The 22311-nt window shown below is 59.2% G+C and overlaps 8 protein-coding genes across 8 annotated transcripts; 5 read left to right on the forward strand and 3 right to left on the reverse strand.

Moving 5' to 3' along the window:
* Window positions 1-279: 279 nt before the first annotated feature.
* Window positions 280-1651, forward strand: SPSK_06294 (replication factor C subunit 2/4; the record flags this gene model as incomplete). Its single annotated transcript, XM_016733000.1, has 3 exons — window positions 280-395; window positions 459-537; window positions 602-1651. The coding sequence occupies 3 exons, from the start codon at window positions 280-282 to the stop codon at window positions 1649-1651; spliced, it is 1245 nt and encodes a 414-aa protein (XP_016591880.1).
* A 176-nt stretch (window positions 1652-1827) lies between these two features.
* On the reverse strand, window positions 1828-3708 carry SPSK_06107 (uncharacterized protein; the record flags this gene model as incomplete). Its single annotated transcript, XM_016732814.1, has 1 exon — window positions 1828-3708. One exon carries the CDS (start codon window positions 3706-3708, stop codon window positions 1828-1830), a length of 1881 nt encoding a protein of 626 aa, XP_016591881.1.
* A 699-nt stretch (window positions 3709-4407) lies between these two features.
* SPSK_05806 (uncharacterized protein) lies at window positions 4408-11340 on the reverse strand (the record flags this gene model as incomplete). The annotated part of the gene is made up of 2 exons (XM_016732517.1): window positions 4408-10551; window positions 10735-11340. 2 exons carry the CDS (start codon window positions 11338-11340, stop codon window positions 4408-4410), a joined length of 6750 nt encoding a protein of 2249 aa, XP_016591882.1.
* Window positions 11341-12259: 919 nt separating this feature from the next.
* Window positions 12260-12526, forward strand: SPSK_06792 (uncharacterized protein; the record flags this gene model as incomplete). The annotated part of the gene is made up of 1 exon (XM_016733486.1): window positions 12260-12526. The coding sequence occupies one exon, from the start codon at window positions 12260-12262 to the stop codon at window positions 12524-12526; it is 267 nt and encodes an 88-aa protein (XP_016591883.1).
* A 791-nt stretch (window positions 12527-13317) lies between these two features.
* SPSK_06162 (PWWP domain protein) lies at window positions 13318-15044 on the forward strand (the record flags this gene model as incomplete). The annotated part of the gene is made up of 3 exons (XM_016732869.1): window positions 13318-13862; window positions 13949-14942; window positions 15018-15044. The coding sequence occupies 3 exons, from the start codon at window positions 13318-13320 to the stop codon at window positions 15042-15044; spliced, it is 1566 nt and encodes a 521-aa protein (XP_016591884.1).
* Window positions 15045-16135: 1091 nt separating this feature from the next.
* Window positions 16136-19080, forward strand: SPSK_05915 (origin recognition complex subunit 3; the record flags this gene model as incomplete). The annotated part of the gene is made up of 5 exons (XM_016732623.1): window positions 16136-16183; window positions 16238-16582; window positions 16646-16713; window positions 16791-17496; window positions 17551-19080. 5 exons carry the CDS (start codon window positions 16136-16138, stop codon window positions 19078-19080), a joined length of 2697 nt encoding a protein of 898 aa, XP_016591885.1.
* A 724-nt stretch (window positions 19081-19804) lies between these two features.
* SPSK_06600 (uncharacterized protein) lies at window positions 19805-20518 on the forward strand (the record flags this gene model as incomplete). Its single annotated transcript, XM_016733302.1, has 1 exon — window positions 19805-20518. The coding sequence occupies one exon, from the start codon at window positions 19805-19807 to the stop codon at window positions 20516-20518; it is 714 nt and encodes a 237-aa protein (XP_016591886.1).
* Window positions 20519-21125: 607 nt separating this feature from the next.
* SPSK_06571 (translocation protein SEC66) lies at window positions 21126-21896 on the reverse strand (the record flags this gene model as incomplete). Its single annotated transcript, XM_016733273.1, has 1 exon — window positions 21126-21896. One exon carries the CDS (start codon window positions 21894-21896, stop codon window positions 21126-21128), a length of 771 nt encoding a protein of 256 aa, XP_016591887.1.
* Between the last annotated feature and the right edge of the window lie 415 nt (window positions 21897-22311).

Raw genomic sequence — 22311 nt, forward strand, 5'->3', positions numbered from 1 at the left:
CAGTGACTGTAATCCATTTTCGCTGCAGCACTATTATATACACTGTATGGTGCCTTGGGCCCCACTCGCCCTCCATTTCGCTGGGAGTTTCCCTAGCGCGTCGCCGCGACGCGTTAAGTGCTTTTTGCTGCGGTTTTGTCACGAGCTTCCTCTCTGACATCGATTGTATTACGAAGGCACGCGAATTGACAGCACCTGGACGTTGCGGCACCCGACAAGTCGAGCTGTGACAGACACACGCACACACATACACGTTCTCAACGAAAAACACCCACACCGATGGCCAGCTTCTTCGATCTCAAGGCGCGGAAGCAGGCCGCTGCGAGCGGCGCCTCGAGCAAGAACGAAAAGCAGACGACGGAGACACCGCGGGCACAGCCATGGGTGGAGAAATAGTGCGTTCAGACGTATCGGCTAGGTTGCAGGTGAAGGAAAGAAGAGGACGCTGACTCTCATAGCCGGCCAAAGTCGCTCAGCGACGTGACCGCCCAGGACCACACCGTCACTGTGCTACAACGGACACTGCAAGCATCCAACGTGAGTGTCTCGACGAGGGAAACGTTCTGCTCGGTGCATAGGACGATACTGACCGCAGCTCCAGCTTCCACACATGCTCTTCTACGGCCCGCCCGGTACTGGCAAGACGTCCACGATTCTCGCCCTCGCCAAGGAGCTGTACGGCCCCGAATTCATGAAGGCCCGCGTGCTCGAGCTCAACGCCTCCGACGAGCGCGGCATTGCCATTGTCCGCGAAAAGGTCAAGGACTTTGCCCGCATGCAGCTGACCAACCCGCCGCCGGGCTACAAGGCCCGCTACCCCTGCCCCCCCTTTAAGCTCATTGTGCTCGACGAGGCCGACTCCATGACGCAGGACGCCCAGAGCGCGCTGCGCCGGACCATGGAGACGTACAGCAAGATCACGCGCTTCTGCTTGATTTGCAACTACGTCACGCGCATTATTGACCCGCTGGCCAGCCGGTGCAGCAAGTTCCGCTTCAAGAGCCTGGACCAGGGCAACGCGCGCGCGCGCCTGGAGTACATTGCCGCCGAGGAGGGCGTGCCGCTGGCTGACGGCGCTGTGGACGCGCTCATCCGGTGCAGCGAGGGCGACCTGCGCAAGGCCATTACGTTCCTGCAGAGCGCGGCGCGGCTGGTGGGGGCGGTCGGCACCGCCAACACCAACGCAACCGGGAGCACAGGCGCCAAGAAGACCAAGGCGGCCGCACCCGACGTCGACGTCGACAGCATGGATGTGGACGACGTCGACGGCGACACGCTCGTGGGCACCACGTCGACGCCGCCTGTCACGGTGCGGATTGTCGAGGACATTGCTGGTGTCATCCCCGACAGCACGATCGACAGCTTGGTGGCCGCGATCCGGTCGTCCAAGAAGAGCGCCGGCACGGGCGCGACGTACAAGCCCGTGGCACAGGTGGTTGAGGACCTGGTGGCGGACGGGTGGAGCGCGGGCCAGGTGGTGGCGCAGCTGTATCAGTCGATTGTGTACGACGACACGGTGCCGGACGCGCAGAAGAACAGGATCATGCTGGTGTTTTCCGAAGTGGACAAGCGGCTGGTGGACGGCGCCGACGAGCACCTGTCGATTCTGGACCTGTCACTGCGGATCTCGGCCATCATGGGCGAGCGGTGAGACGTGATATGGTGTACTGGCGTGGATTGGGTGCACTTGATTATTCTTTGCTTGCGTTGTACAGCATAGGTCCAAAATCGGCATGGCATGGGCTTTCATTGAATGAGATTATTTGCTGTTGATTTCGTATTTCATCGCATCATGATCGTGACTAGTTTGCATGTACCTGGTCGTCGCTACCGACAACTGTCCCCCTTCAGCAGTCCCAGCTCGCCGTCCAGCTTGGCCCATATGTCGCCGCTCTTTTGTTTTTGTCTTGCGCCAGGCTTACGCGTCCCTCCTTTCTTGCCATCGTCGCCGTCGCCGTCGCCGTCGCCCTCGTCCTCGGGATTCCTTCCTAGCAGAAGCTCGGCCTCGACCAGGGATTGTGTGGCCCGTTCCAGTGCCACCTGGCCCTCCTCCACCTTTTCAAACACGGCTTCGAACGTGGCAATCTTGGCCGAGTCTGCCGCATTCGTCCATGCTGCAGCGCGCTGACTAGCTCCTTCTGCCGCTGCAGCAGTCGTCCCTTGTTCCGGAGCGAGCAATCCCTTTTTGCGGAGGAGGGCTGCACCACCGCGGGCCCCTCCGCTACCACCTCCGTTGTTGGCGGCACCGAACCGCGGAAGAAGCTGGCTCTCGTCGGCCAGGTGGTCGAGCATCTGGCATGTGTCCTTGAGCCGCTTCGCCAAGAGGACGTTGTAGTGCGCCTTGTGGGAAATGTCGGCCTTTTGGTCGCGGGCCACGGCCAGCAACCGTTCAAAGTAGGGTGCAAGCAATAAGTTGCCGAGTGCCGCTGCTTTTTCGGCGCCAGACACTGCTGGTTTTGGCGCTTGTGCAGCTGATGGTGACTGTGCTGTTGCAGCTGTGGGCGTACTTGGCGTGGTGGCGGCCGTGGCCGTCCTGTCGCCGCCCGAGTTTGGCAGCAGCTGCGGCATGTTGGCAAACAGCGGGTTGGGTGCCGCCGCCTTTGTCGCCCCCTCGTCGCTTGGCGCCATTGTCCCGACCGTGGCCACCAGAGCACGCCGTGCCTCGACGTACTGGTTGTACTTGTCACGGATGCCGTCCAGTTTGTCCTCGAGTTGAACTTTTTTGTCGCTGCCGCCAAGACCACCCACACCGCCGACCACTTCGTTCCCATGTAGTAAGCTCTGTCGGAGCTGCCGTGACGACTCGGCGGCCTCCTCATCTTCGTCAACCTCGTCGCCGGCATTGCTCAGCTCCGCCTCCATCCACGCAATGAGCTCGTTTCGCGCCACGCCAAGCGCCTGTAGCTTTGATGCTGCCGACGGGGATGTGCTCATTCGGCTTGACCGTTCCTTGGCGGCCGCCAGCCGCTTCTCTTCTCGTCGTAGGACCAGTTGTGCCCTCAATGCGGACTTTTCCAGCTGTGCCACCAGTCGTTCGAGGTCTGCTGCCACCACTTGTCTTGCTGCATCCGAACGCGTTGCGTCTTTCGACGTCGCTGCCGCACGCTCCATCTCATCCTCGGCCAGCCCGTCCACGACGGCCTTGGGCACGGACGGCAGTGTTGTGGTAGCGTCACCGTAGATAAATTCAGGGTGTAGATAGTCCTCGCCCGCAGCGACAGCCACCGGCCGCTCGCCCAGGGCATCGAGGTAACGGTTGACCACCTGTAGCCGGTCCCGTTTGCGGCCCAACTTGACCGTCGTCAGATGATCCTGGAGAATACCGATGCCGTCGGCAGACGATGCCGACAGCCCTGCATCATGACCTCCATCCAGTCCAGCGGCAGCAGCTGACGCTGTTGAAGACGCTGAAGACGCTGCTTGTGCTGCAGCCGCCGTTCGCTGGTCAAACTCCCTCCGCGCTTCTAGATTGGCCTTCAGCGCTCGCAGATAGGCCCGCTGTAGTCCCCGCGTCTCGGGCAGCGGTTCCGGGTCCCGAGACAGGTCAATCAGCGCCAGGCTGCCGTCCAAGGCATTGTCGTCGCTCTTAAGGCAGGCCGCCAAATGGGCTCGCAGGACGCGCCGGATGTGCGCCACCTCCTCACGAGGCCGCACAAACGGCTCGAGCGCCGCCTGTATGCGCCGTGCCGTGTCTTCAGGCGCGCTCATTGTCGTCTATGCCGAGGTGGTTTGCTCATAATCGACCGTTGTGTTTGGTCGTGTGTCTGAACGCGTTCCGATGTCGTTGACATATGCCTTACAGCGGTGTTGACCCCTGAAAGCTTCGGCCAATAGGCGCTGCGCCAGCTGGAGCTCTTGGTGGCGGGGCTGCGTGGACTACCGCTAGCGCCAGCAATTGAATTTACCGTTTTAGTTTTGAATAAATTTAATTCCTGTCGCCTGGCTTGCTGCTCGCCGCACCTTCCCTTTGTTTTCTGAAATTTTTAGCAGGCTCGCAGGCAGAAAAAACATCACCACTTGCCAAATCCCCCTCTCTCGCCAAATGCGCATCTGAATACGCCCGCATATCGACACCACCGCACTTTGAGACGATACACGAAATAGACTTGATACAATCCCCTCTTCTGGCGAGCGGTCTGGAACCCGAATTGGACGGTGCCGACGGATCCAACGCGTGCTGGGACGGCCTGGGAGAGGCTCGTGTTGTTTGCATTGCGTTTTCTCTTTTTTTGCATCGTCGGTAACAGCAGGACTACACCACACAGCAGGACCTCCAGCGAGCAGAGCACCACCTGTTCTGTGATTCCGGTGTCCTCCTGTACCTAACGATACCGACATATACCCGATTCCTACCGTCAACCCCCACCCACTGTCGCGATGTCGAACGCAAACTACGACCGCGATGTCTCACAGTACAAATACGCGGCCATGTCCAACCTGGTCCTCCAGGCGGACCGCCGCTTTGTCTCCCGGAGGAAGGACGAGCCGACAGGCGACCCAGAGTCCATGGCCGGCCGCCTGCAGATCCAGGACATGGGCTCGCGCATTGCCCGCGAGGCCGCCCCCAAGACAAAGTCGAAAAAGAACTCGGCCATGCCCGACGTGCAGCGCGGCGACTTTCGCGAAGGCGAGGCCGTGCTGCAGCGTGAGCAGCGCAAGCGCCAGGGCCAGACGGCCTTGCGCGGCACATCCATCCTGGCGGGTGCCGACCTGATCGTCGAGGGCCTGCGCTACCGGCCGCGGACAAGCGCCACGCGCGCCACATTCGAGCTGATCCTGTCGCTGGTGGCGCGCGTCTTGGGCGACGTGTCCCACGAGATTGTGCGAAGTGCCGCCGACGCCGTGCTCGAGTACCTCAAGGACGACGACCTCAAGGACTTTGACAAGAAGAAGGAGATCGACGACATCTTGGGCGAGAGCCTGAGCCCCAAGGCGTTCAACGAGCTGGTCAACCTCGGCAAGAAGATTACCGACTACGACGAGCAGGGCGACGACGACGACGCCGCAATGGCCGACGCGGGCACCAACGACGACGAGGAGATTGACGAGCGCCAGGGCGTCGCCGTGGACTTTGAGGAGGACGACGAGGACGAGGACGCCATCGTCAACGAAGTCCGCGACGCATCGTCGGAAGACGAAGACGACGACAACGACGACGAGGTCGGCGACGACGAAGACCGCCCGGACCTGGCCGAAGAAGCCAATGCTGGCGGGGCAGGCGTCGACCGCGACGAAGAGGAGCTGGGCTTTGTCGACGGCGACGCCATGATCATCGATCCCTCCGCCTCTGCCGCCGCGGCGAGCCGTGGCGGCCGGCAACCGGGCAAGAGCAAGGCCAAGGACGAGACGTTTGTGCCGGCGCGCGACATTGATGCATACTGGCTGCAGCGCCAGATTGGCCGCCTGTACCCCGACGCCCACGTCCAGCACGACAAGACGACGCAGGCGCTGCACATTCTGTCGGGTGAGCCGGACGAGCCCGAGGGCAGCGAAAAGCCTCTCCACGAGATCGAGAACGAGATGATGGAGCTGTTCGACTACGAACACCCCGAGGTCACGCAGAAGCTGATTGACAACCGCGAAAAGATTGTGTGGCTGACCAAGCTTGCACGCGCCGAGAACGACGAGGACCGTGCAACAGTGGAGCGGGAGATGGCCTCGGAAGGTCTGCGGTGGATTTTGAACGAGCTGCAGGGCAAGACGAGCGGCGACGACGCCACGAAGAAGGGCAAAATGGAGATCAAGATGGACGTCGACAGCAGCAATGCGCTCGCAGACGCTGACGGCGCCGGCAAGGGGACCAAGAAGGAGGACGGCAAAGAGGGCCAACTGGTCGGCGGTCTGCAGCCGCGGCGCACCATCAATCTCGACAACCTCGTCTTTGAGCAGGGCAACCATCTGATGACCAACCCGCGCGTGTCGCTGCCCGATGGCTCGACGAAGCGCGCCTTCAAGGGTTACGAGGAGATCCACGTGCCGCCGCCCAAGAAGCGCAGCGACCCCAAGGACAGCAACATCCCCATCACGGACCTGCCCGCCTGGGCTCGCGGCCCCTTTAGCACCGCCAAGACGCTCAACCGCATCCAGACCCGCTGCTACCCAGCCGCCTTCCAGGACGACGGCAACATGCTGATCTGCGCGCCCACGGGCAGCGGCAAGACCAACGTGGCCATGCTGACCATCCTGCGCGCCATCCACAACCACCGCGACCCGGAGACGGGCGAGATCGACCTCGACGCGTTCAAGATTGTCTACATTGCGCCGCTCAAGGCCCTCGTCCAGGAGCAGGTCGGCAACTTTGGCAAGCGGCTCGAGCCCTTTGGCATCCGCGTCAGCGAGTTGACTGGCGACCGCCAGCTCACCAAGCAGCAGATCGCCGAGACCCAGATCATTGTGACGACGCCCGAGAAGTGGGATGTCATCACGCGCAAAGCCACCGACCTGTCGTATACCAACCTCGTGCGCCTGATTATCATTGACGAGATTCACCTGCTGCACGACGACCGTGGCCCTGTTCTCGAGAGCATTGTCAGCCGCACGCTGCGCAAGACGGAGCAGACGGGCGAGCCCGTGCGCCTCGTCGGCTTGTCGGCCACGCTGCCCAACTACCGCGACGTCGCCAGCTTCCTGCGCGTCGACCCCCAGACGGGCCTGTTCCACTTCGACGGCACCTACCGCCCCTGCCCGCTGCGCCAGGAGTTTATCGGCGTCACCGACCGCAAGCCCATCAAGCAGCTCAAGACGATGAACGACATCACCTACACCAAGGTCCTCGAGCACGTCGGCAAGAACCGCAACCAGATGCTCATCTTTGTGCACTCGCGCAAGGACACGGCCAAGACGGCGCGCCACATTCGCGACAAGGCCCTCGAGCTCGAGACCATCAACCAGATCCTGAAGCACGACGCCGGCTCCCGCGAGATTCTGCAGGAGGCCGCCGAGCAGGCGGGCGACAAAGACCTCAAGGACCTGCTGCCTTACGGCTTCGGCATCCACCACGCCGGCATGAGCCGCGTCGACCGCACCGACGTCGAGGACCTGTTCGCCCAGGGCGCCATCCAGGTGCTGTGCTGCACGGCCACGCTGGCCTGGGGCGTCAACCTGCCCGCGCACACCGTCATCATCAAGGGCACGCAGGTCTACTCGCCCGAGAAGGGCAGCTGGGTCGAGCTGAGCCCGCAGGACGTGCTGCAGATGCTCGGCCGCGCGGGCCGCCCGCAGTTCGACACCTACGGCGAGGGCATTATCATTACGACGCAAAACGAACTGCCCTACTACCTGTCGCTGCTCAACCAGCAGCTGCCCATCGAGAGCCAGCTGGTCAGCCGCCTGGTGGACAACCTGAATGCCGAAATCGTGCTGGGCAACGTGCGCTCGCGCGACGAGGCGGTCGAGTGGCTCGGCTACACGTACCTGTTTGTGCGCATGCTGCGGTCGCCCGGCCTCTACCAGGTGGGCGCCGAGTACGAGGACGACGAGGCGCTCGAGCAGAAGCGCGTGGACCTGGTGCACTCGGCGGCGCTCGTGCTGCGCAAGGCCAGCCTGGCCAAGTACGACGAGAAGACGGGCCGGCTGCAGGCCACGGAGCTGGGCCGCATTGCGTCGCACTACTACATCACGCACAGCTCCATGGAGACGTACAACAACCTGATCCAGCCGTCCATCTCGACCATTGAGATGTTCCGCATCTTTGCGCTGAGCGGCGAGTTCAAGTACATTCCCGTGCGCCAGGAAGAGAAGCTGGAGCTGGCCAAGCTGCTGGGCCGCGTGCCCATCCCCGTCAAGGAGAGCATCGAGGAGCCGCACGCCAAGATCAACGTGCTGCTGCAGGCCTACATCTCGCGCCTGCGTCTCGACGGCCTCGCCCTCATGGCCGACATGGTCTACGTCACGCAGTCGGCCGGCCGCATCCTGCGCGCCGTGTTTGAGATTACGCTCAAGAAGGGCTGGGCCGGCGTCGCCAAGACAGCACTCGACCTGTGCAAGATGGCCGAGAAGCGCATGTGGCCGACCATGTCGCCGCTGCGCCAGTTCCCGAGCTGCCCGCGCGACATTGTGCAAAAAGCCGAGCGCATCGACGTGCCCTGGAAGAGCTACTTCGACCTCGACCCGCCGCGCATGGGCGAGCTGCTGGGCCTCCCCAAGGCCGGCACCACCGTCTGCCGCCTGGTGGCCAAGTTCCCGCGCCTGCAGCTGCAGGCCCAGGTGCTGCCCATTACGCGGTCCATGATGCACGTGAACCTGACCATCACGCCCAACTTTGCGTGGGACGACGAGGTGCACGGCCTGTCGGAGAGCTTCTGGATCATCGTCGAGGACTCGGACGGCGAGGACATTCTGTACCACGACCAGTTCTTGCTGCGCAAGGAATTCGCGCAGTCCGAGAACAACGAACACGTCGTCGACTTCACCGTGCCCATCACCGAGCCCATGCCGCCCAACTACTTTGTCACCGTCGTCTCCGACCGCTGGATGCACGCCGAGACGCGGCTTGCCGTGCCGTTCCAGAAGCTGCTGCTGCCCGACAAGTTCCAGCCGCACACGGAGCTGCTCGACCTGCAGCCGCTGCCCGTGTCCGCGCTCAAGACCAAGGACCACATGGCCTTGTACCCCGAGTGGCCCACCTTCAACCGCATCCAGACACAGACGTTCAACTCGCTGTACGCGACCGACCAGAACGTGCTCGTGGCGTCGTCGACGGGCAGCGGAAAGACGGTGTGCGCCGAGTTTGCGCTGCTGCGGCTCTGGGGCCAGCACCTGCAGCGGCAGCAGCAGGCCGGCACGGACGCGGGGGACAATGTGGAGGACGTGCGCGCCGTCTACGTGGCGCCGCTGCAGGAGCTCGTGGACGTGCGGTTCCGCCACTGGGAGCACCGCTTCAGCAAGCTGCGCGGCGGCGGGCGTGTCGTGGTCAAGCTGACGGGCGAGGCGACCCACGACCTGAAGCTGCTGCAGCAGGGCGACCTGATCCTGGCGACGCACGCGCAGTGGGACACGCTGGCCCGTCGCTGGCAGCGCCAGAAGCTCGTGCAGTCGGTGCGGCTGTTTGTGGCCGACGACCTGCACATGATTGGCAGCAGCGCCGCCCAGGGCTACCAGTACGAGCTGCTGGTGTCGCGCATGGCGCACATCCGCGAGCAGCTGTCGAGCCAGACGCCGCCGCTGCGCATCGTCGGGCTCAGCGTGTCGCTGGCCAACGTGCGCGAGATGGGCAGCTGGATCGGCGCGACCAAGCACGACATCTACAACTTCAGCCCCCAGGTGCGCCCCGTGCCGCTCGAGCTGCACCTGCAGTCGTACTCGGTGCCGCACTTCCCGTCGCTGATGCTCGCCATGGCCAAGCCGACCTACCTGGCCATCACGCAGCTGTCGGCGGCCCAGCCGGCGCTCGTGTTCGTCCCGAGCCGCAAGCAGACGCGGGCGACGGCGCGCGACCTGCTGCTGGCGTGTGTCGCCGACGACGATGAGGACCGCTTCCTGCACGTGGATCCGGCGCAGCTGCGGCCCCTGCTCGACAAGGTGCAGGAGGCGGCGCTGCGGGAGGCGCTGTCGCACGGCGTCGGCTACTACCACGAGGCGCTGAGCGAGACCGACCAGCGCATCGTGCGGCACCTGTTTGTCAACGGCGCGATCCAGGTCCTGATTGCGTCGCGCGACGTCTGCTGGGCGCTCGACTGCACGGCGCACCTCGTGGTCGTCATGGGCACGCAGTTCTTTGACGGCCGCGAGCACCGCTACGTCGACTACCCGGTCAGCGAGGTGCTGCAGATGTTTGGCAAGGCGCTGACGCCGGCGCGCGAGGCCGGCGGACGCAGCCGTGGCGTGCTCATGGTGCCCGCCGTCAAGCGCGACTACTACAAGAAGTTTCTGAACGAGGCGCTGCCGGTCGAGTCGCTGCTGCACGACAACCTGGCGGACGCCTTCATGACCGAGGTCAGCACCAAGACGATCACGTCCGGCGACACGGCCCTCGAGTGGGTCTCGACGACGTACCTGTACCGGCGCCTGTTTGCGAACCCGAGCTATTACAGCCTGCCCTCGCGCTCCGGCGACGCCATGGGCCAGTTCTTGACGGAGCTGGTGGAGGAAACGCTGCGCGAGCTCAGCGACACCAAGCTTATTACTATTGACGAGGACGAGGGCGCGGTGACGCCGACCAACGGCGCGCTCGTTGCCGCGCACTACAACCTGTCGTACATTACGATGCAGACGCTGCTGCTGTCGCTGACGGCGCGCACCAAGCTCAAGGGCATCCTGGAGATTGTGACGGCGGCGGCCGAGTTTGAGACAATCCAGACGCGGCGGCACGAGGAGGGCCTGCTGCGGCGCATCTACGACCGCGTGCCCGTCAAGATGGCCGCGGCCGCGGCCGATGGCGAGGTCGACTACAACGCGCCGTCCTTCAAGGCCTTTGTGCTGCTGCAGGCGCACTTTTCGCGCATGCAGCTGCCCATTGACCTGGCCAAGGACCAGGAGGTCGTCGTGCGCAAGGCCCCGAGCCTGCTGAGCGCCGCGGCCAACCTGCTGGTCGACGAGGGCCACCTCAATGCGCTGCAGGCCATTGAGATGATGCAGATGGTCGTGCAAGCCATGTGGGACCGCGACAGCCCGCTCAAGCAGATTCCACACTTTACGCCCGAGGTCATCAAAGTGGCCGGCAAGTATGGGTATGTTTTATGTCCTCTCCCTTCTCTTGCAATATATGTCTTTGTTTACGTCATGGCCTCCGCTAACCGTCCCCCCCACAGAATCAAAGATGTGTTTGATTTCATCGACAAGATGAACCCCGAGGAGAACAAGCAGTACGGCCGCCTCGTCAAGGAGCTGGGCCTGACCCAATCGCAGCTCGTCGAGGCCGCCCACTTCACCAACGACAAGTACCCGGACATGTCGCTCGACTTCTCGGTGGAGGACGAGGACCAGCTCGAGACCGGCACCGATATGTTCCTCAAGGTGACGCTGGCACGCGAGGAAGACGACGAGGAGGACGACGACGCCGACGAAAAGAAGGACGACGACGAGGCCGAGTTTGACAACTCGGTGCACGCGCCCTTCTTCCCCGGCGACCGCACCAGCGGCTGGTGGCTGATTGTCGGCGAGGAGAGCACCAAGACGGTCATTGGTATCCGCTACGTGACGGTGGGCCGCAAGCCGCTGAATCTGCGCATCAAGGCGCGCCTGCCCGACGAGCCCGGCAAGCACACGTTCAAGCTGTACCTGATGAGCGACAGCTATGTGGGTGTTGATCAGGACCCCTCGTTTACGGTCAACGTGGCCGAGGGCATGGACGAAGACAGCGAGGAGGAGAGCGGCAGTGAGTAGAGGGAAGGGCCGGACCATGGGCAAGGGTGCGTTCAAAGCGAGACTACAAAACGGGACTTGGGTTTGCGTTTCGAGGCGATGCACATTTACGGAGTTGTATTTGGCTACTATGTTTTACATCTGTTATGTCTGCTATAATATGTTGTTTCTCTCTACATCGCCATATCGGCCACCCTGACAGATATGCGACCCAGTCTCCGAAGCCTCTTGAACTCCCGAAGAGAAAAGAAGTGGCTGGTGACTGTCGTGAGACTCCTCAACAATGCACTATAGCTACTCTCATGCGCTGCGCTCTGATTGGCTGGAGTCGTGGCAATGCGCACGGACCAATAGAGAAGCTCTGCCACCATTAAAGAGAGCCAGTTTCCGACCGATCGCGCCTGCTTTGTTTTTGTGTCGATCCACCCCTCTCCGCAACGGCAAGTCAGCAGGAAGAGACGATCCGAAGAAGGGGCGACCAGCCGTTCGCCGGCAGACTGAGCCACAGGATTCGCCGTCATCGCCGCAAAATAACGTGACTTGCAAGCGGCAAAAAGTTGGACGTACTTTTCCATCTCGTAACTCGTCCCTTGTTGGACCTTTTGTCTTCTTTCTTGCCGTCTTTCATCATTGCAATTCCATCAAGCATCCAGCATTTTTGCACCCCATCATCCCATCATCCCGTCACGAATTGGTCCCCCAGAGCTCCCACGGAGCTCCCTCGAACCCCCCCCGCCTATAATATCCACATTGCGGCGAGCGCCTGAGCTCTTAGACGGTCGTTTCAGAGACTAATCGTCTGCAACCAGAGAGTGCAGCTACAACAGGATAGTCAACTGCATTGCCCTTTCTGTTCCATCAGCACAGAGACCAATCGAGCGACCACCGTCATCCAACCGATCCGTGCCTCGACTGCTCCTATCTCTCTTCAGCTCGTCTCGACCTACACTTTTCCTCCATGGCCGACAGCGTGCCCGACCAGCCGACGCAAGCTGCGGCAGCCAACAGCAAGCCCGAGATTGCCGGTCTTACCGTCGGTGAGACGGCTGCCAAAGACCTAACGGAAAAGACCGAAACGGCTGGCAAGGCCGAGACGCACGATGCGTCCAGCGCCGAGAAACCAGCCGCCGGCGAGGACACCACAGCAGCTCCTGGTCCTGCCGTGAATGACACCAAGAGTGCCGAGCTGCACGACAGCACGACACACACCAAAGGTATTGCTTGATTGGATAGCTGTCGCTCGTCTGCGTTGTGAATTTTCGTATTTTATTTGCATTAAATAATGCTACCCTGCGTGTTCGCAAGGTGGACGCACCCACCTCCTTCCAACCCCTGGTCGTTCCTGTCTTCTTTGTTTTTCGTTGCTGCTCTCCACAGGCGGCTGTGCTCCACTTAATCGCAAACCCGCCTTTCCCATTTCCCGTGTCCTGCTCGCTCTTTCTGCTCTCGTCGCGCGCTGCGTGTGTCTTTCCCTCACGTTCTCTCTGCCTTGTCGCTCCTTCCGCATCCAATTGCTCCAACTTTGCACACCCCCCCCCCTTCCTGACAGTGTGCTCTGACTGGCGCGCCTTGTTCGCTCCTTCTGACCCTCCTAAACTTGCGTCTTTCCGCCCGGATTTTGGATTTTGGGTGTCTCTTTGCTTTCTCCTCGCACACTTTCCTCTTCTTACTTCTCTCCCTGCCTCTTAGCACGCGCGCATTTCCTTTTCCCCACGTCACGCGAAAGTCAACGCAGCCACACAAAAAAACACAACCACGTCCCTAACAACGTCCTCGAACTTACTTTCCATCAACAAACGCCAAAAGTATTGTTTTCGCTCATCAACGCGGCCACTATCACCATCGCATTTTTGTTTTGTTTTTTTGGCATCCATTGCTGCCGTTGGACGACAGGCCATCGCTAACCATCAATTCCATTCGCTTGTGTTTCGCAATTGCGTGTTTCTAGCTCCAACAGACGCATTATCTATCCAAGACCAGCCACCCAAGGCACCTGCCGACCACACCGACAGCACAATGGCCGAAGCCGCCAAGGACGACAAGGCCCCGACCTCTCCGTCGGCCGTGGTCAAGGATGCTGCTGCCCCTGTAAAGGAGACCGGCGACGACGTGAAGGCAGACGGTGCCAAGGTAGAGGCTGCGGCCGACGCCACGGAGACGCGTGCCGACGATGGCGAGAAGGAGGCTGAGAAGGAGACAGACGCCGCGCCTGCCGGAGCAGAGGGCGGCGACGCGGCCGCCACGCCGTCCAAGACGGCAAAGACACCCACGACATTGGCGCGTCGCAAGTCGGTCGGCCAGAAGCTGAACCGCAAGGGTTCCAAGGCGCGGATAGTCCACCTGGACGCGAAGCCGGGCGACCACTACTTTGTCAAGCTCAAGGGCTACCCGGCGTGGCCCGCTGTCGTCTGCGACGAGGACATGCTGCCGCAGACGCTGATCAAGGGCCGCCCCGTCACGGCCGCGCGCCCTGACGGCACCTACCGCGAAGACTATGCAGACGGCGGCAAGCGCGCTGCGGACCGCACGTTCCCGGTCATGTACCTCTACACAAATGAATTGTAAGTTTTGTTCTCTGCGATGATTGACACGTTTGGAGAGTTTCTTTTTTTCCCCAGTTTGGCAACTAACTTTCCCCCCTCTCCAGTGGCTGGGTGCCCAACACGGATATGATCGATCTCGACCCTGAGAAGGCCTTGGCCGCCATCAACGACAAGATGCGCAAGGACCTGCAAAAGGCCCACCAACTCGCCGCCGAACACCATCCCCTGAGCTACTACAAGGACCTGCTGCGCCAGTTCCAGGAGGAGCTCGAGGAAGCCGAGGAGGCCAAGCGCCAGGCCGCCGAGGCCAAGCGCCTGGCGGCGTCTACGCCCAAGAAGTCGAAGAAGGCCCCCAAGGAGGACGTCGACATGCTCGACGTGCCTGAGGACGACGACGAGCAGCCCACGACCGCATCGAAGAAGAGCAAGAAGCGCAAGGCCGAGGAGGACACCCAGACGCCGCAGCGGTCGGACTCGGTGAAGAAGCCCAAGATCAAGATTACGTCGTCGGGGACGCCCAAGAGCAACGGCACGCCCTCGTCGTCCGCCAAGGCCAAGCAGACGTCCAAGGCGTCAGCCGTCAGCAAGTCGACCAGCAAGGAGGCGGCGGCGCTCGCCGAAGACCTCGACCCGGAGGAGAAGCGCAAACGCAAGGCAAAGGAGGTTCTGTTCCTGCGACACAAAATCCAAAAGGGCCTCCTGACGCGCGACCAGGCGCCCAAGGAGGACGAGATGAAGACCGTGTCCGACTACCTGACAAAACTCGAGGGCTTCCCCGACCTCGAGGTGGGCGTCATCCGCGAGACCAAGATCAACAAGGTGCTCAAGGCCATCCTCAAGATCGCCACCATCCCGCGCGAGGACGAGTTCAAGTTCAAGCCACGGTCGCAGACTCTGCTCGAGAAGTGGAACAAGCTGCTTGCGGCCGAGCCCGCGGCCGACGCTGCTCCTGCGCCCGCTGCGGCCAACGGTACCGCAACGACCAACGGCAACGGCGAGGCCAAGTCCAATGGTGTCGACAAGGACGTCGAGAAGAAGGAGAAGAGCGACAAGGCCGGCTCAGAACCCGCCGCCGAGAGCGACAAGCCCAAGGAAGAGGTACGTTGAGGGGCACACCGGGATGCTTTGCTGATTCGCAATGTTTTTTTCTCCATTTGCTGACACTATTTGCAGCCCGCGGCCGTTGAGGCGACAGCATAGTGTCTATCACTGAAACTAGGTGACTGCTGCCCTACGCAAACGAAACTTGTTCAACGGACTACACACGGTCTGTTAATGAGCACCGTCGTCTCTGGATGAAAAACGCAGTTGTTTCATATCGTTCCTTCTACGCCCCGTCTCCTATCCTTACGTCACTTTTTGATGCTGTCTTTTCTTGTGTGTGTATTTTTGGTATTTTGGTAAGGCTATTTTGCGCACATGTTTTGCTCTGGTGCTATTTTTCTGTTATTGTTTCTCTCCAATTGCTATATTTCTACTTTAGTATTTACCATCGGATCGCCCTCTTTCTTTGTCCTCTCTTGTCCCTTGTGCGTCTCGTGTTCGTCCGTCCACGTTTGTCTGTATCCTCTTTGTGTATTCGTTCTTGATCTATTTCCAATTGGTCTTTTTTATGTTTATTGGGATGAATAGGTTTCTCTATATGTTTTATTTTTGTCGGCTGGGATGAAGGATCCGGGTTGCCAAAAAATGAGAGTGAGTGGATAGAATTGTCCATTGCATGCATGCTTCCTCCTTTCTGTCTGATTGGAAGGGCGAGCAGGACGGCAAGATGTAAAAGACGGAAAATAGCAAATCAAAAATACTTTATAATCTATATATGCAGCAGAGACACGATGATTCCTTTCGTCAAACGATGATGGATCGGAAAAAGAAACTCTATCAGCGTGCAGAACGATGGTCTCATTGATTGTGCCGTAGTTCCATTGGAGCTCCTATCTCTAGCCGTGCATATATTTTGCTCGTTGCTCGTAACAATCATGTTGACTCTTTGCTCCTTAAAGTTAAAAAATTATATGACGTACACTGTATAATAGATGTGAACTGGCTCTTTGCAACTGCAAAGTAATTACAGGTCAATGGAAGGAGCGTGGTCTTGCTGGTTGAGACGAGACCCGCTTTTATAGCACTTCTCGACGCGCGACGCGCTTTTTACGGCAGCTTTCCGCGAGTGGGTTCGCCACGTGACCACTTTACAGCTGTTTACTCCTTACGGGGTAACATCATGTCCAAGACGACACCTCACAAATGCGCAGACAGCCTCTTGCCCATTATCCCACAGTTCATTCGCAATGGCTGCTTCCGCTGGCGAAGATGCAGAGACAAGTATTGTCCACCAGGTAGGCTCCTCCCTGTCTTTTTCTGTGACAGCGTATCCCTGCTAACCCCCAAAGGTCGCCTACATTTTCAACCCGTCCGATGATGAGGATGATGAAGCCAACAATGGCGAGAATCGAGGTGCCACAACGTCGCCATCGGCATCCCGCAGTAGCAGAAAGCATGGCCGGACCAATGATCGGACGCCAAAGTCCAAGAAGCGGCGAACGGCCAAGGGCAAGGCAAAGGTTGGCGGTGACGGTGAACAAGACCGCGACGGCGACGGTGATGAGAACGCCGGCGACGACAATGCGCTGGCTGCATTCCCACCCCTCCTTCAGGGCCGCGAAGCGCCCGAGGCAGTGGCCCGCCGGCGACAGCTATTTAACTCTCTGTGGGCCCAGCTCGATGACCGGATCCAGGTACGTGACGGCGCCCAGTTACATGTATCTGCGTCCACGGAGTACGTCATCTAACAAATGCAGACTGTCTTGCAACGCTCTAATCAAGCGACGCTAAGTGCCGTCATGGACTTTATTGAGAAGCCAACGCAGTACGTATTGCCACTGATGGCACCTTGAGGTGTTGTAAAGATGTACAGTGTACTTAGGGTCCTAACAAGACAACTAGAACAAAACTACCGGCGGCATTTGTCATTCTCGGCCCTGCTGCCACGACGGATATGCTACTTTTCCGCCAGCTGTCTGCTGCGCTCACTGAGAGCGAGAAGACCATCAACCGCGACAGCAGCTCCAAAGGCAAGGATCGCTGTGTCCGCCGCATCGTCCGTCTGCGTGCGGCCGAAGCACCAAATCTGCGTGCCGCTCTCAAGACAATCGTGCAGGTTGCCTCCTCCGTGCCATCTCCTGGAAACGGTGTTGACGACGGGGGTGCGGACGAAGACGACGTCGTTGCCCACAACGGTAACAAATACCTTGCCTACGACCTCGAGGCCGTGGCGGCAGCCATTAGTGACCCAGGAACCTCACGCATCGTTGTCGCCTTTGAGGACAGTGAGGCATTCGATGGCGCGCTGCTAGCCGACCTGATCAGTTTTCTGCACTCCTGGTTCGACCGCATTCCTTTTGTTCTCCTGTTTGGGGTAGCCACGTCCGTCGATCTCTTCCAGGCACGGCTACCCAAACAGGCCGCTCACCGTTTGTCCGCAGCACAGTTCGACATTGCACCCTCGTCGGCCGTGCTTGATCGGTTGGTCCGTTGTGCCGTTGCGGCAGCCGATATACCACTACGAATTGGCCCTTCGTTGCTTCGCAGCCTTGCTGAGAGGCAAGACGAGCAAGTAACGGGCGTCTCGGTGTTTGTTAACTCGTTGAAGGTAGGATTCACATATCTCATCGTTTTGTCGTGTCTCGGCTGTTTTGTCTAACAGGAAAAGTACGCCTATATGTGCTATTTTTACGCCAACCCGCTCAGCGTCTTCTTGCACGATATTGGAGACAGCACCGCAACAACGGCCCAGGACGCTCTTCTCCAGAACACAGACTACCTCACGGCCTTCCGCCAACTACCCTCGTTCCGGCGCCACGTCGAAGCCCTCGTGACGGATGGTGATATTGATGTGGCCAAGCAGCTACTCAGTGATACTCCAGATCAACAACAATTCCTCCGGCAAGCCGTAACCGACCAATTGCAGTACCAGCGGTGTTGGAACGAGCGGATAGCACGTGCTGTTCATCTCGCCGCGGCCAGCGGCGTGTTCCCTGGTCAGTCATTTACTGAACTCTACATCACAGCCCTCGAGGACCAGCGTGGCGCAAACCAGGATGCATTCACGCTTGATGACGACGATTCGTCAGTGGCTGCGACTATGACAACTGCCATCCGGCGCATGTCGTCTTCGGAACTGGTCACTCTACTCCGGCGCCTCATTGCTGTCGTAGAGGCTGGCGATCCAGAGCTTGCACTTGAGGCGCCACCGGGCGACACCGCCGAGCTTGCTGGCGACGTGGATCCGTATCAGGCAAGCTGGGCCACGCTGCCTTCCAACCTTGCTAAGATTGCGGGCCAGATTGAGGAGCTTCAGAAGAAGCTCGAGGCGAGCTATGCCAACCGGGCTCGGAGTCGGATCATGAGCCTCAAAGCTGCCGGTGGAGGTCCGTCCAGCCCCGGCGGTGGTGGCGGCCCGCCCCAGCTGCGCAGCAAGTACACGGCCCAAAGCAAAGTTTTGCGCACGACCGTTGTCGCACAAAAGGTCCAGCTAAGCCGTGACTCTATGGCCTTGACCGAAGAGGACCAGACATTCACGGAATTGGTCGATGCCGCCGTCGCTGCTGTTGTTGGCGTTGTCGACGTTGAGCCAGCGACGGCCAGTCGTGCGGCAGTGGCCCCATCCTCACTAGCAACACCCTCCTCGTCGCCAGCGAGTCGTCTTTGGTTGCAGGAGGTCTGGTTATACAACGCCCAAGCACCGTACCGCGACGTTTTTATCCCGCGCCCCGGTCTGGTAGTAGAGCGGGCGCTTGCGCGGCCGCACGACTACCTGGCTTGCGAGTGCTGTGCTGGGACGGAACCTTCCAAAAGTACGTCGTCGAAGAAAAATGGTGACACCGAGAGAGGTAGCATCCGGCCTACACTTCCTGCGACCGCCATCCTCTACCAGCTGTACCTCGATGCTGGCCCGCTGATCAATGTGGCCGATTTGTGGGAGGCTTTCCAAAATGCCGTCTCAGAAAACGGCAACAGACTCAAAGACAAAGTTGGTAATGAAATTAAAAACAAAGAGGCTGCAGCAAACAATGGCGACAATGCAGCCGAGGGTGAGGAAGAAGCCGAAGACGACACATTGGAGCGGCGGCACCTTGTCCAATTTTATCAGGGCCTCTCTGAGATGAAGACGCTGGGCTATATCAAGCCCACACGACGCAAGGTCGACCATGTCGCCAAAATCAAGTGGCTGTAGGGAGCATCCCACAAAAACCGACAACAATAGAACGCACGTTTCTTTGATGCCCTTTGTAGCCGTCGTCAATAAACGCATTTCTTTTCGATTCGCCTTTGACCCGTCTTTGATGGCAATCTTGAAAGACAAGCAAAGCATATGCAATACGGGACAAAGGACTTGTTCAAAGAGTCCTGCCGGCACTCTATGTCCTGAAAACCGCTGCATGTTCTATCTTTGAATTTTCCGCATCGAGGCTCCCCTGCCCTTTATGGCCTGAAGAAACAACGAAAGGGGGCGGATGCGAGATCTCGGCCTGGGGCAACCCAAAACAGACTACAGCCTTTCTCGCACTCTCGCACTCGTGCTCCTTTATCTCGACGACAAAGCACAGTTTAAAACAGACAAACGACAGAGCATCAGATGAGACCACCAGGCATTGCAGCTGCATCGACGTACAGTGCTGCCTCTTTTGCTCTTTTCGTGCTTTTGTAGTCTCTCCAGTATTTTAGAATGGTCTCCCCCGTTCTTTTTCGATGAACAATCTCTTCCATCTCCCCAATGCCGACATCCATCACCAAGCCACCACGACAACTGCTCATTTTCTAGTCTTTTCCTTGTCCCTGTCAGTTACCCTATCTGGTAGCTGTTCCTCCTCGTCTACCACCAAGATTAGAAACGGGAAATAGAAAACCATTTCTCGCTCTTCTCTCACCACATATTATTACACATTATACTCAACACGATGCCGTCTCTCGCTTCCCGTCGAATAGCCCGCCGCCCAGCCCTCGAGGCCAAGCTCGCGCACATGGCCCAGGAGCTTCAAGCGCTCGTCAACAACCAGACGGGCATCGCCCATCGCGACTTTCCCCTCACCATTGTGCAGTTCTGGCTTCTCACCGACGAACAGCTCGAAAGCCTCGCCAGTTTCTACCACCAGCGCACACCCACGCCGTGGAAGTACTGCTACCCATGCCCAGTGGAGTGGCCACGAATCGGCCTGACGCTGGAGGACAAGCGCCGCAAGTTTGGCCGCTTCATCGGTCTGCGCGGCTGTGACACGCCACGGCGGCCGACCGGCTCGGGGCACCTGGGTCGCCGCCAGAGCTCGCCCAGCCCTGTCAAAAGTTGTCGCGGTGACTGTCGTATGTCATGGGATGACGAAACGATCTGCATGCCCTGCAGCATGCGCAAGATCAACAGGATCGTTGCCGGCGACGACATAAGCTCCAGCGATAACATGTGCATAGATGTCGACGAAATGAAGAGGGACCCCGACATGGACACCAATACGGACAGCAACATGGACGACTGCGAAATGTCGTCCAGCGAGAGGTCCTACACGAGGCCCGAGTCCAAAGACCTTACCGTCGACGAGATTATCGAGCATGCCCAGCGGACACGCCTCCAGGCCAGCGCCAGCGAAGAAATTATGCGTCGCAAGACAGGCCACTACTAGGGTCGACTGTCGTCAGTCGTTTGTCGACTGATTTTCGCTTTTATGAATCATTTTTTATCCATTTCACTTCTGCATGCGTCTGTTTCTTTGTATAGGCCGTGAGCGTTTTCACATATATATATACATGTCTTCAATCTGTCGCCTTTGATTTCTTTGTACGCATATTTCCCTTCAAGCGACGGATGCATATGCGGCTCCTTTGTTTAGAAAAACAGCCTTTTCTTTTTCACGACTACAGCCTGGCGTTTTCCATTTTATTTACATTACAATTCAAGACTATTGGTTTACATACTCAGTTTTACAATTCCCACGGATTACCACAAGTCATCAAATCCAGCATATCATGTGAGAGCAATATCCATTTATAACGCAAGTAATAACATACGCAACAGCGGAAAGAAAAAAAACTGCCGTGCCCCAAACGCCATGGTCTAACAAAAATCAGTGCTCACGATCTCGGTGTCGTCCTGTCATTCACTATCTTTTCTTTCTGCCTTTCCGTCCCCCCATCGCCGCTAATATTGTACACTGTGCAATCTCGTATCTTTTATAAATCTGTGGGATGTATTGTGATCGGTCACTTTCGGCGGGATCGGGACTTGAAGCTCTATTTCTTGCCCTTCTTCTTCTTGCCGCTCGGCGTTGGATGCGTTGATGCCGGGGCCGGGGCCGGTGCCGGTGCAGTTGCCGTCGCAGGTGTGTCCACAAGCACCGTGTCGTCCTCAGAGGTCTTGCTCGCCCCGGTCGGCGAAGACGGGCCCTTTGCGTCTTCGGTCAGAGTGGCCGCGGTGGCCTCACCACCGGCCGACGGCGGCATCGACAGCTTGCGTTTCTCCCACCACGCCTTCTCTGCGGCCGCCTTGTCCTGCACGGCGTCCAACTTCGTGCGCAGCAGCTCGTTGGCGGCAATCGCGTTGGCCGTCTGGAAAATAATCTGGCCCCAGTTGGGCACCAGCGCGTTGGCCTCCATCACCACGTCGCGCAGCTCGTCCTCCATCTCCTTCTCGGCCCGCAGGAACCGCTGCCAGAGGTCGTCGCCCACGCTGCCGCGCTGCAGCAGCGACTGGCAGGCCTGCTTGCCGGTGCGGATCTGGATGATGCGGTGGATGTCTTCAACAGCACGGCGCAGCAGCGCGGCGCGCAGCACAGTGTCGGGGACCTTTTGGGGTTTGTCCGAGCCCGGCTCGGGCTCCATGTGCAGCAGCGACAGGTAGACGTTGCGCTGGAGGTGCGGCGGGAACCAGGGGCTGAGGCTGGCACTCTGGACGGCCTTGCGCCGGCGGTAGATGGTCGAGAAGGCGGCAAAGGTGCCGCCAAGCACGAGCAGATAGGCGACGGGCAGAACGAGGCCCTGCCAGTCGACAGATGGGAACCCCATTGTGGATTGTCAGTCTTGTGTGCGATAATGTGTTGGTTGTGCTTTCGTTTGTTCTTTTGTTCGTTTACGCGGAGGAAAGGATTGTCGAGATGGTGTGGATGGGCCTGGAACAAAAACGCGGGAGGTCGAAAAAGAAAATAGGCAAGGTATAGAAATCGTAGTAAAGAGTGACAAGAATGAGAAGGTCCGTCGGTCAAAGGAGAGGACGACCGTCGTTGATCGTTTTTCGTTACGGTGTCGAGAAGTTTGAAGATGGCGAATGGCGGCACGCAAGAAATTCCCATACAGAACACAGGAGGCCCTTGCGGTCCGCGAACGCCCCTGGCGCAAAAGGACAGCTAACAGCCTTGAACCCTTTCCTCGCCATGCTCTGTGCGCTGATTGGTTAAATTATTTATTAAGCAAGCGCCACAGC

The sequence above is a fragment of the Sporothrix schenckii genome (genome assembly GCF_000961545.1).
Source record: "Sporothrix schenckii 1099-18 chromosome Unknown Cont38, whole genome shotgun sequence".
Taxonomy (NCBI): domain Eukaryota; kingdom Fungi; phylum Ascomycota; class Sordariomycetes; order Ophiostomatales; family Ophiostomataceae; genus Sporothrix; species Sporothrix schenckii.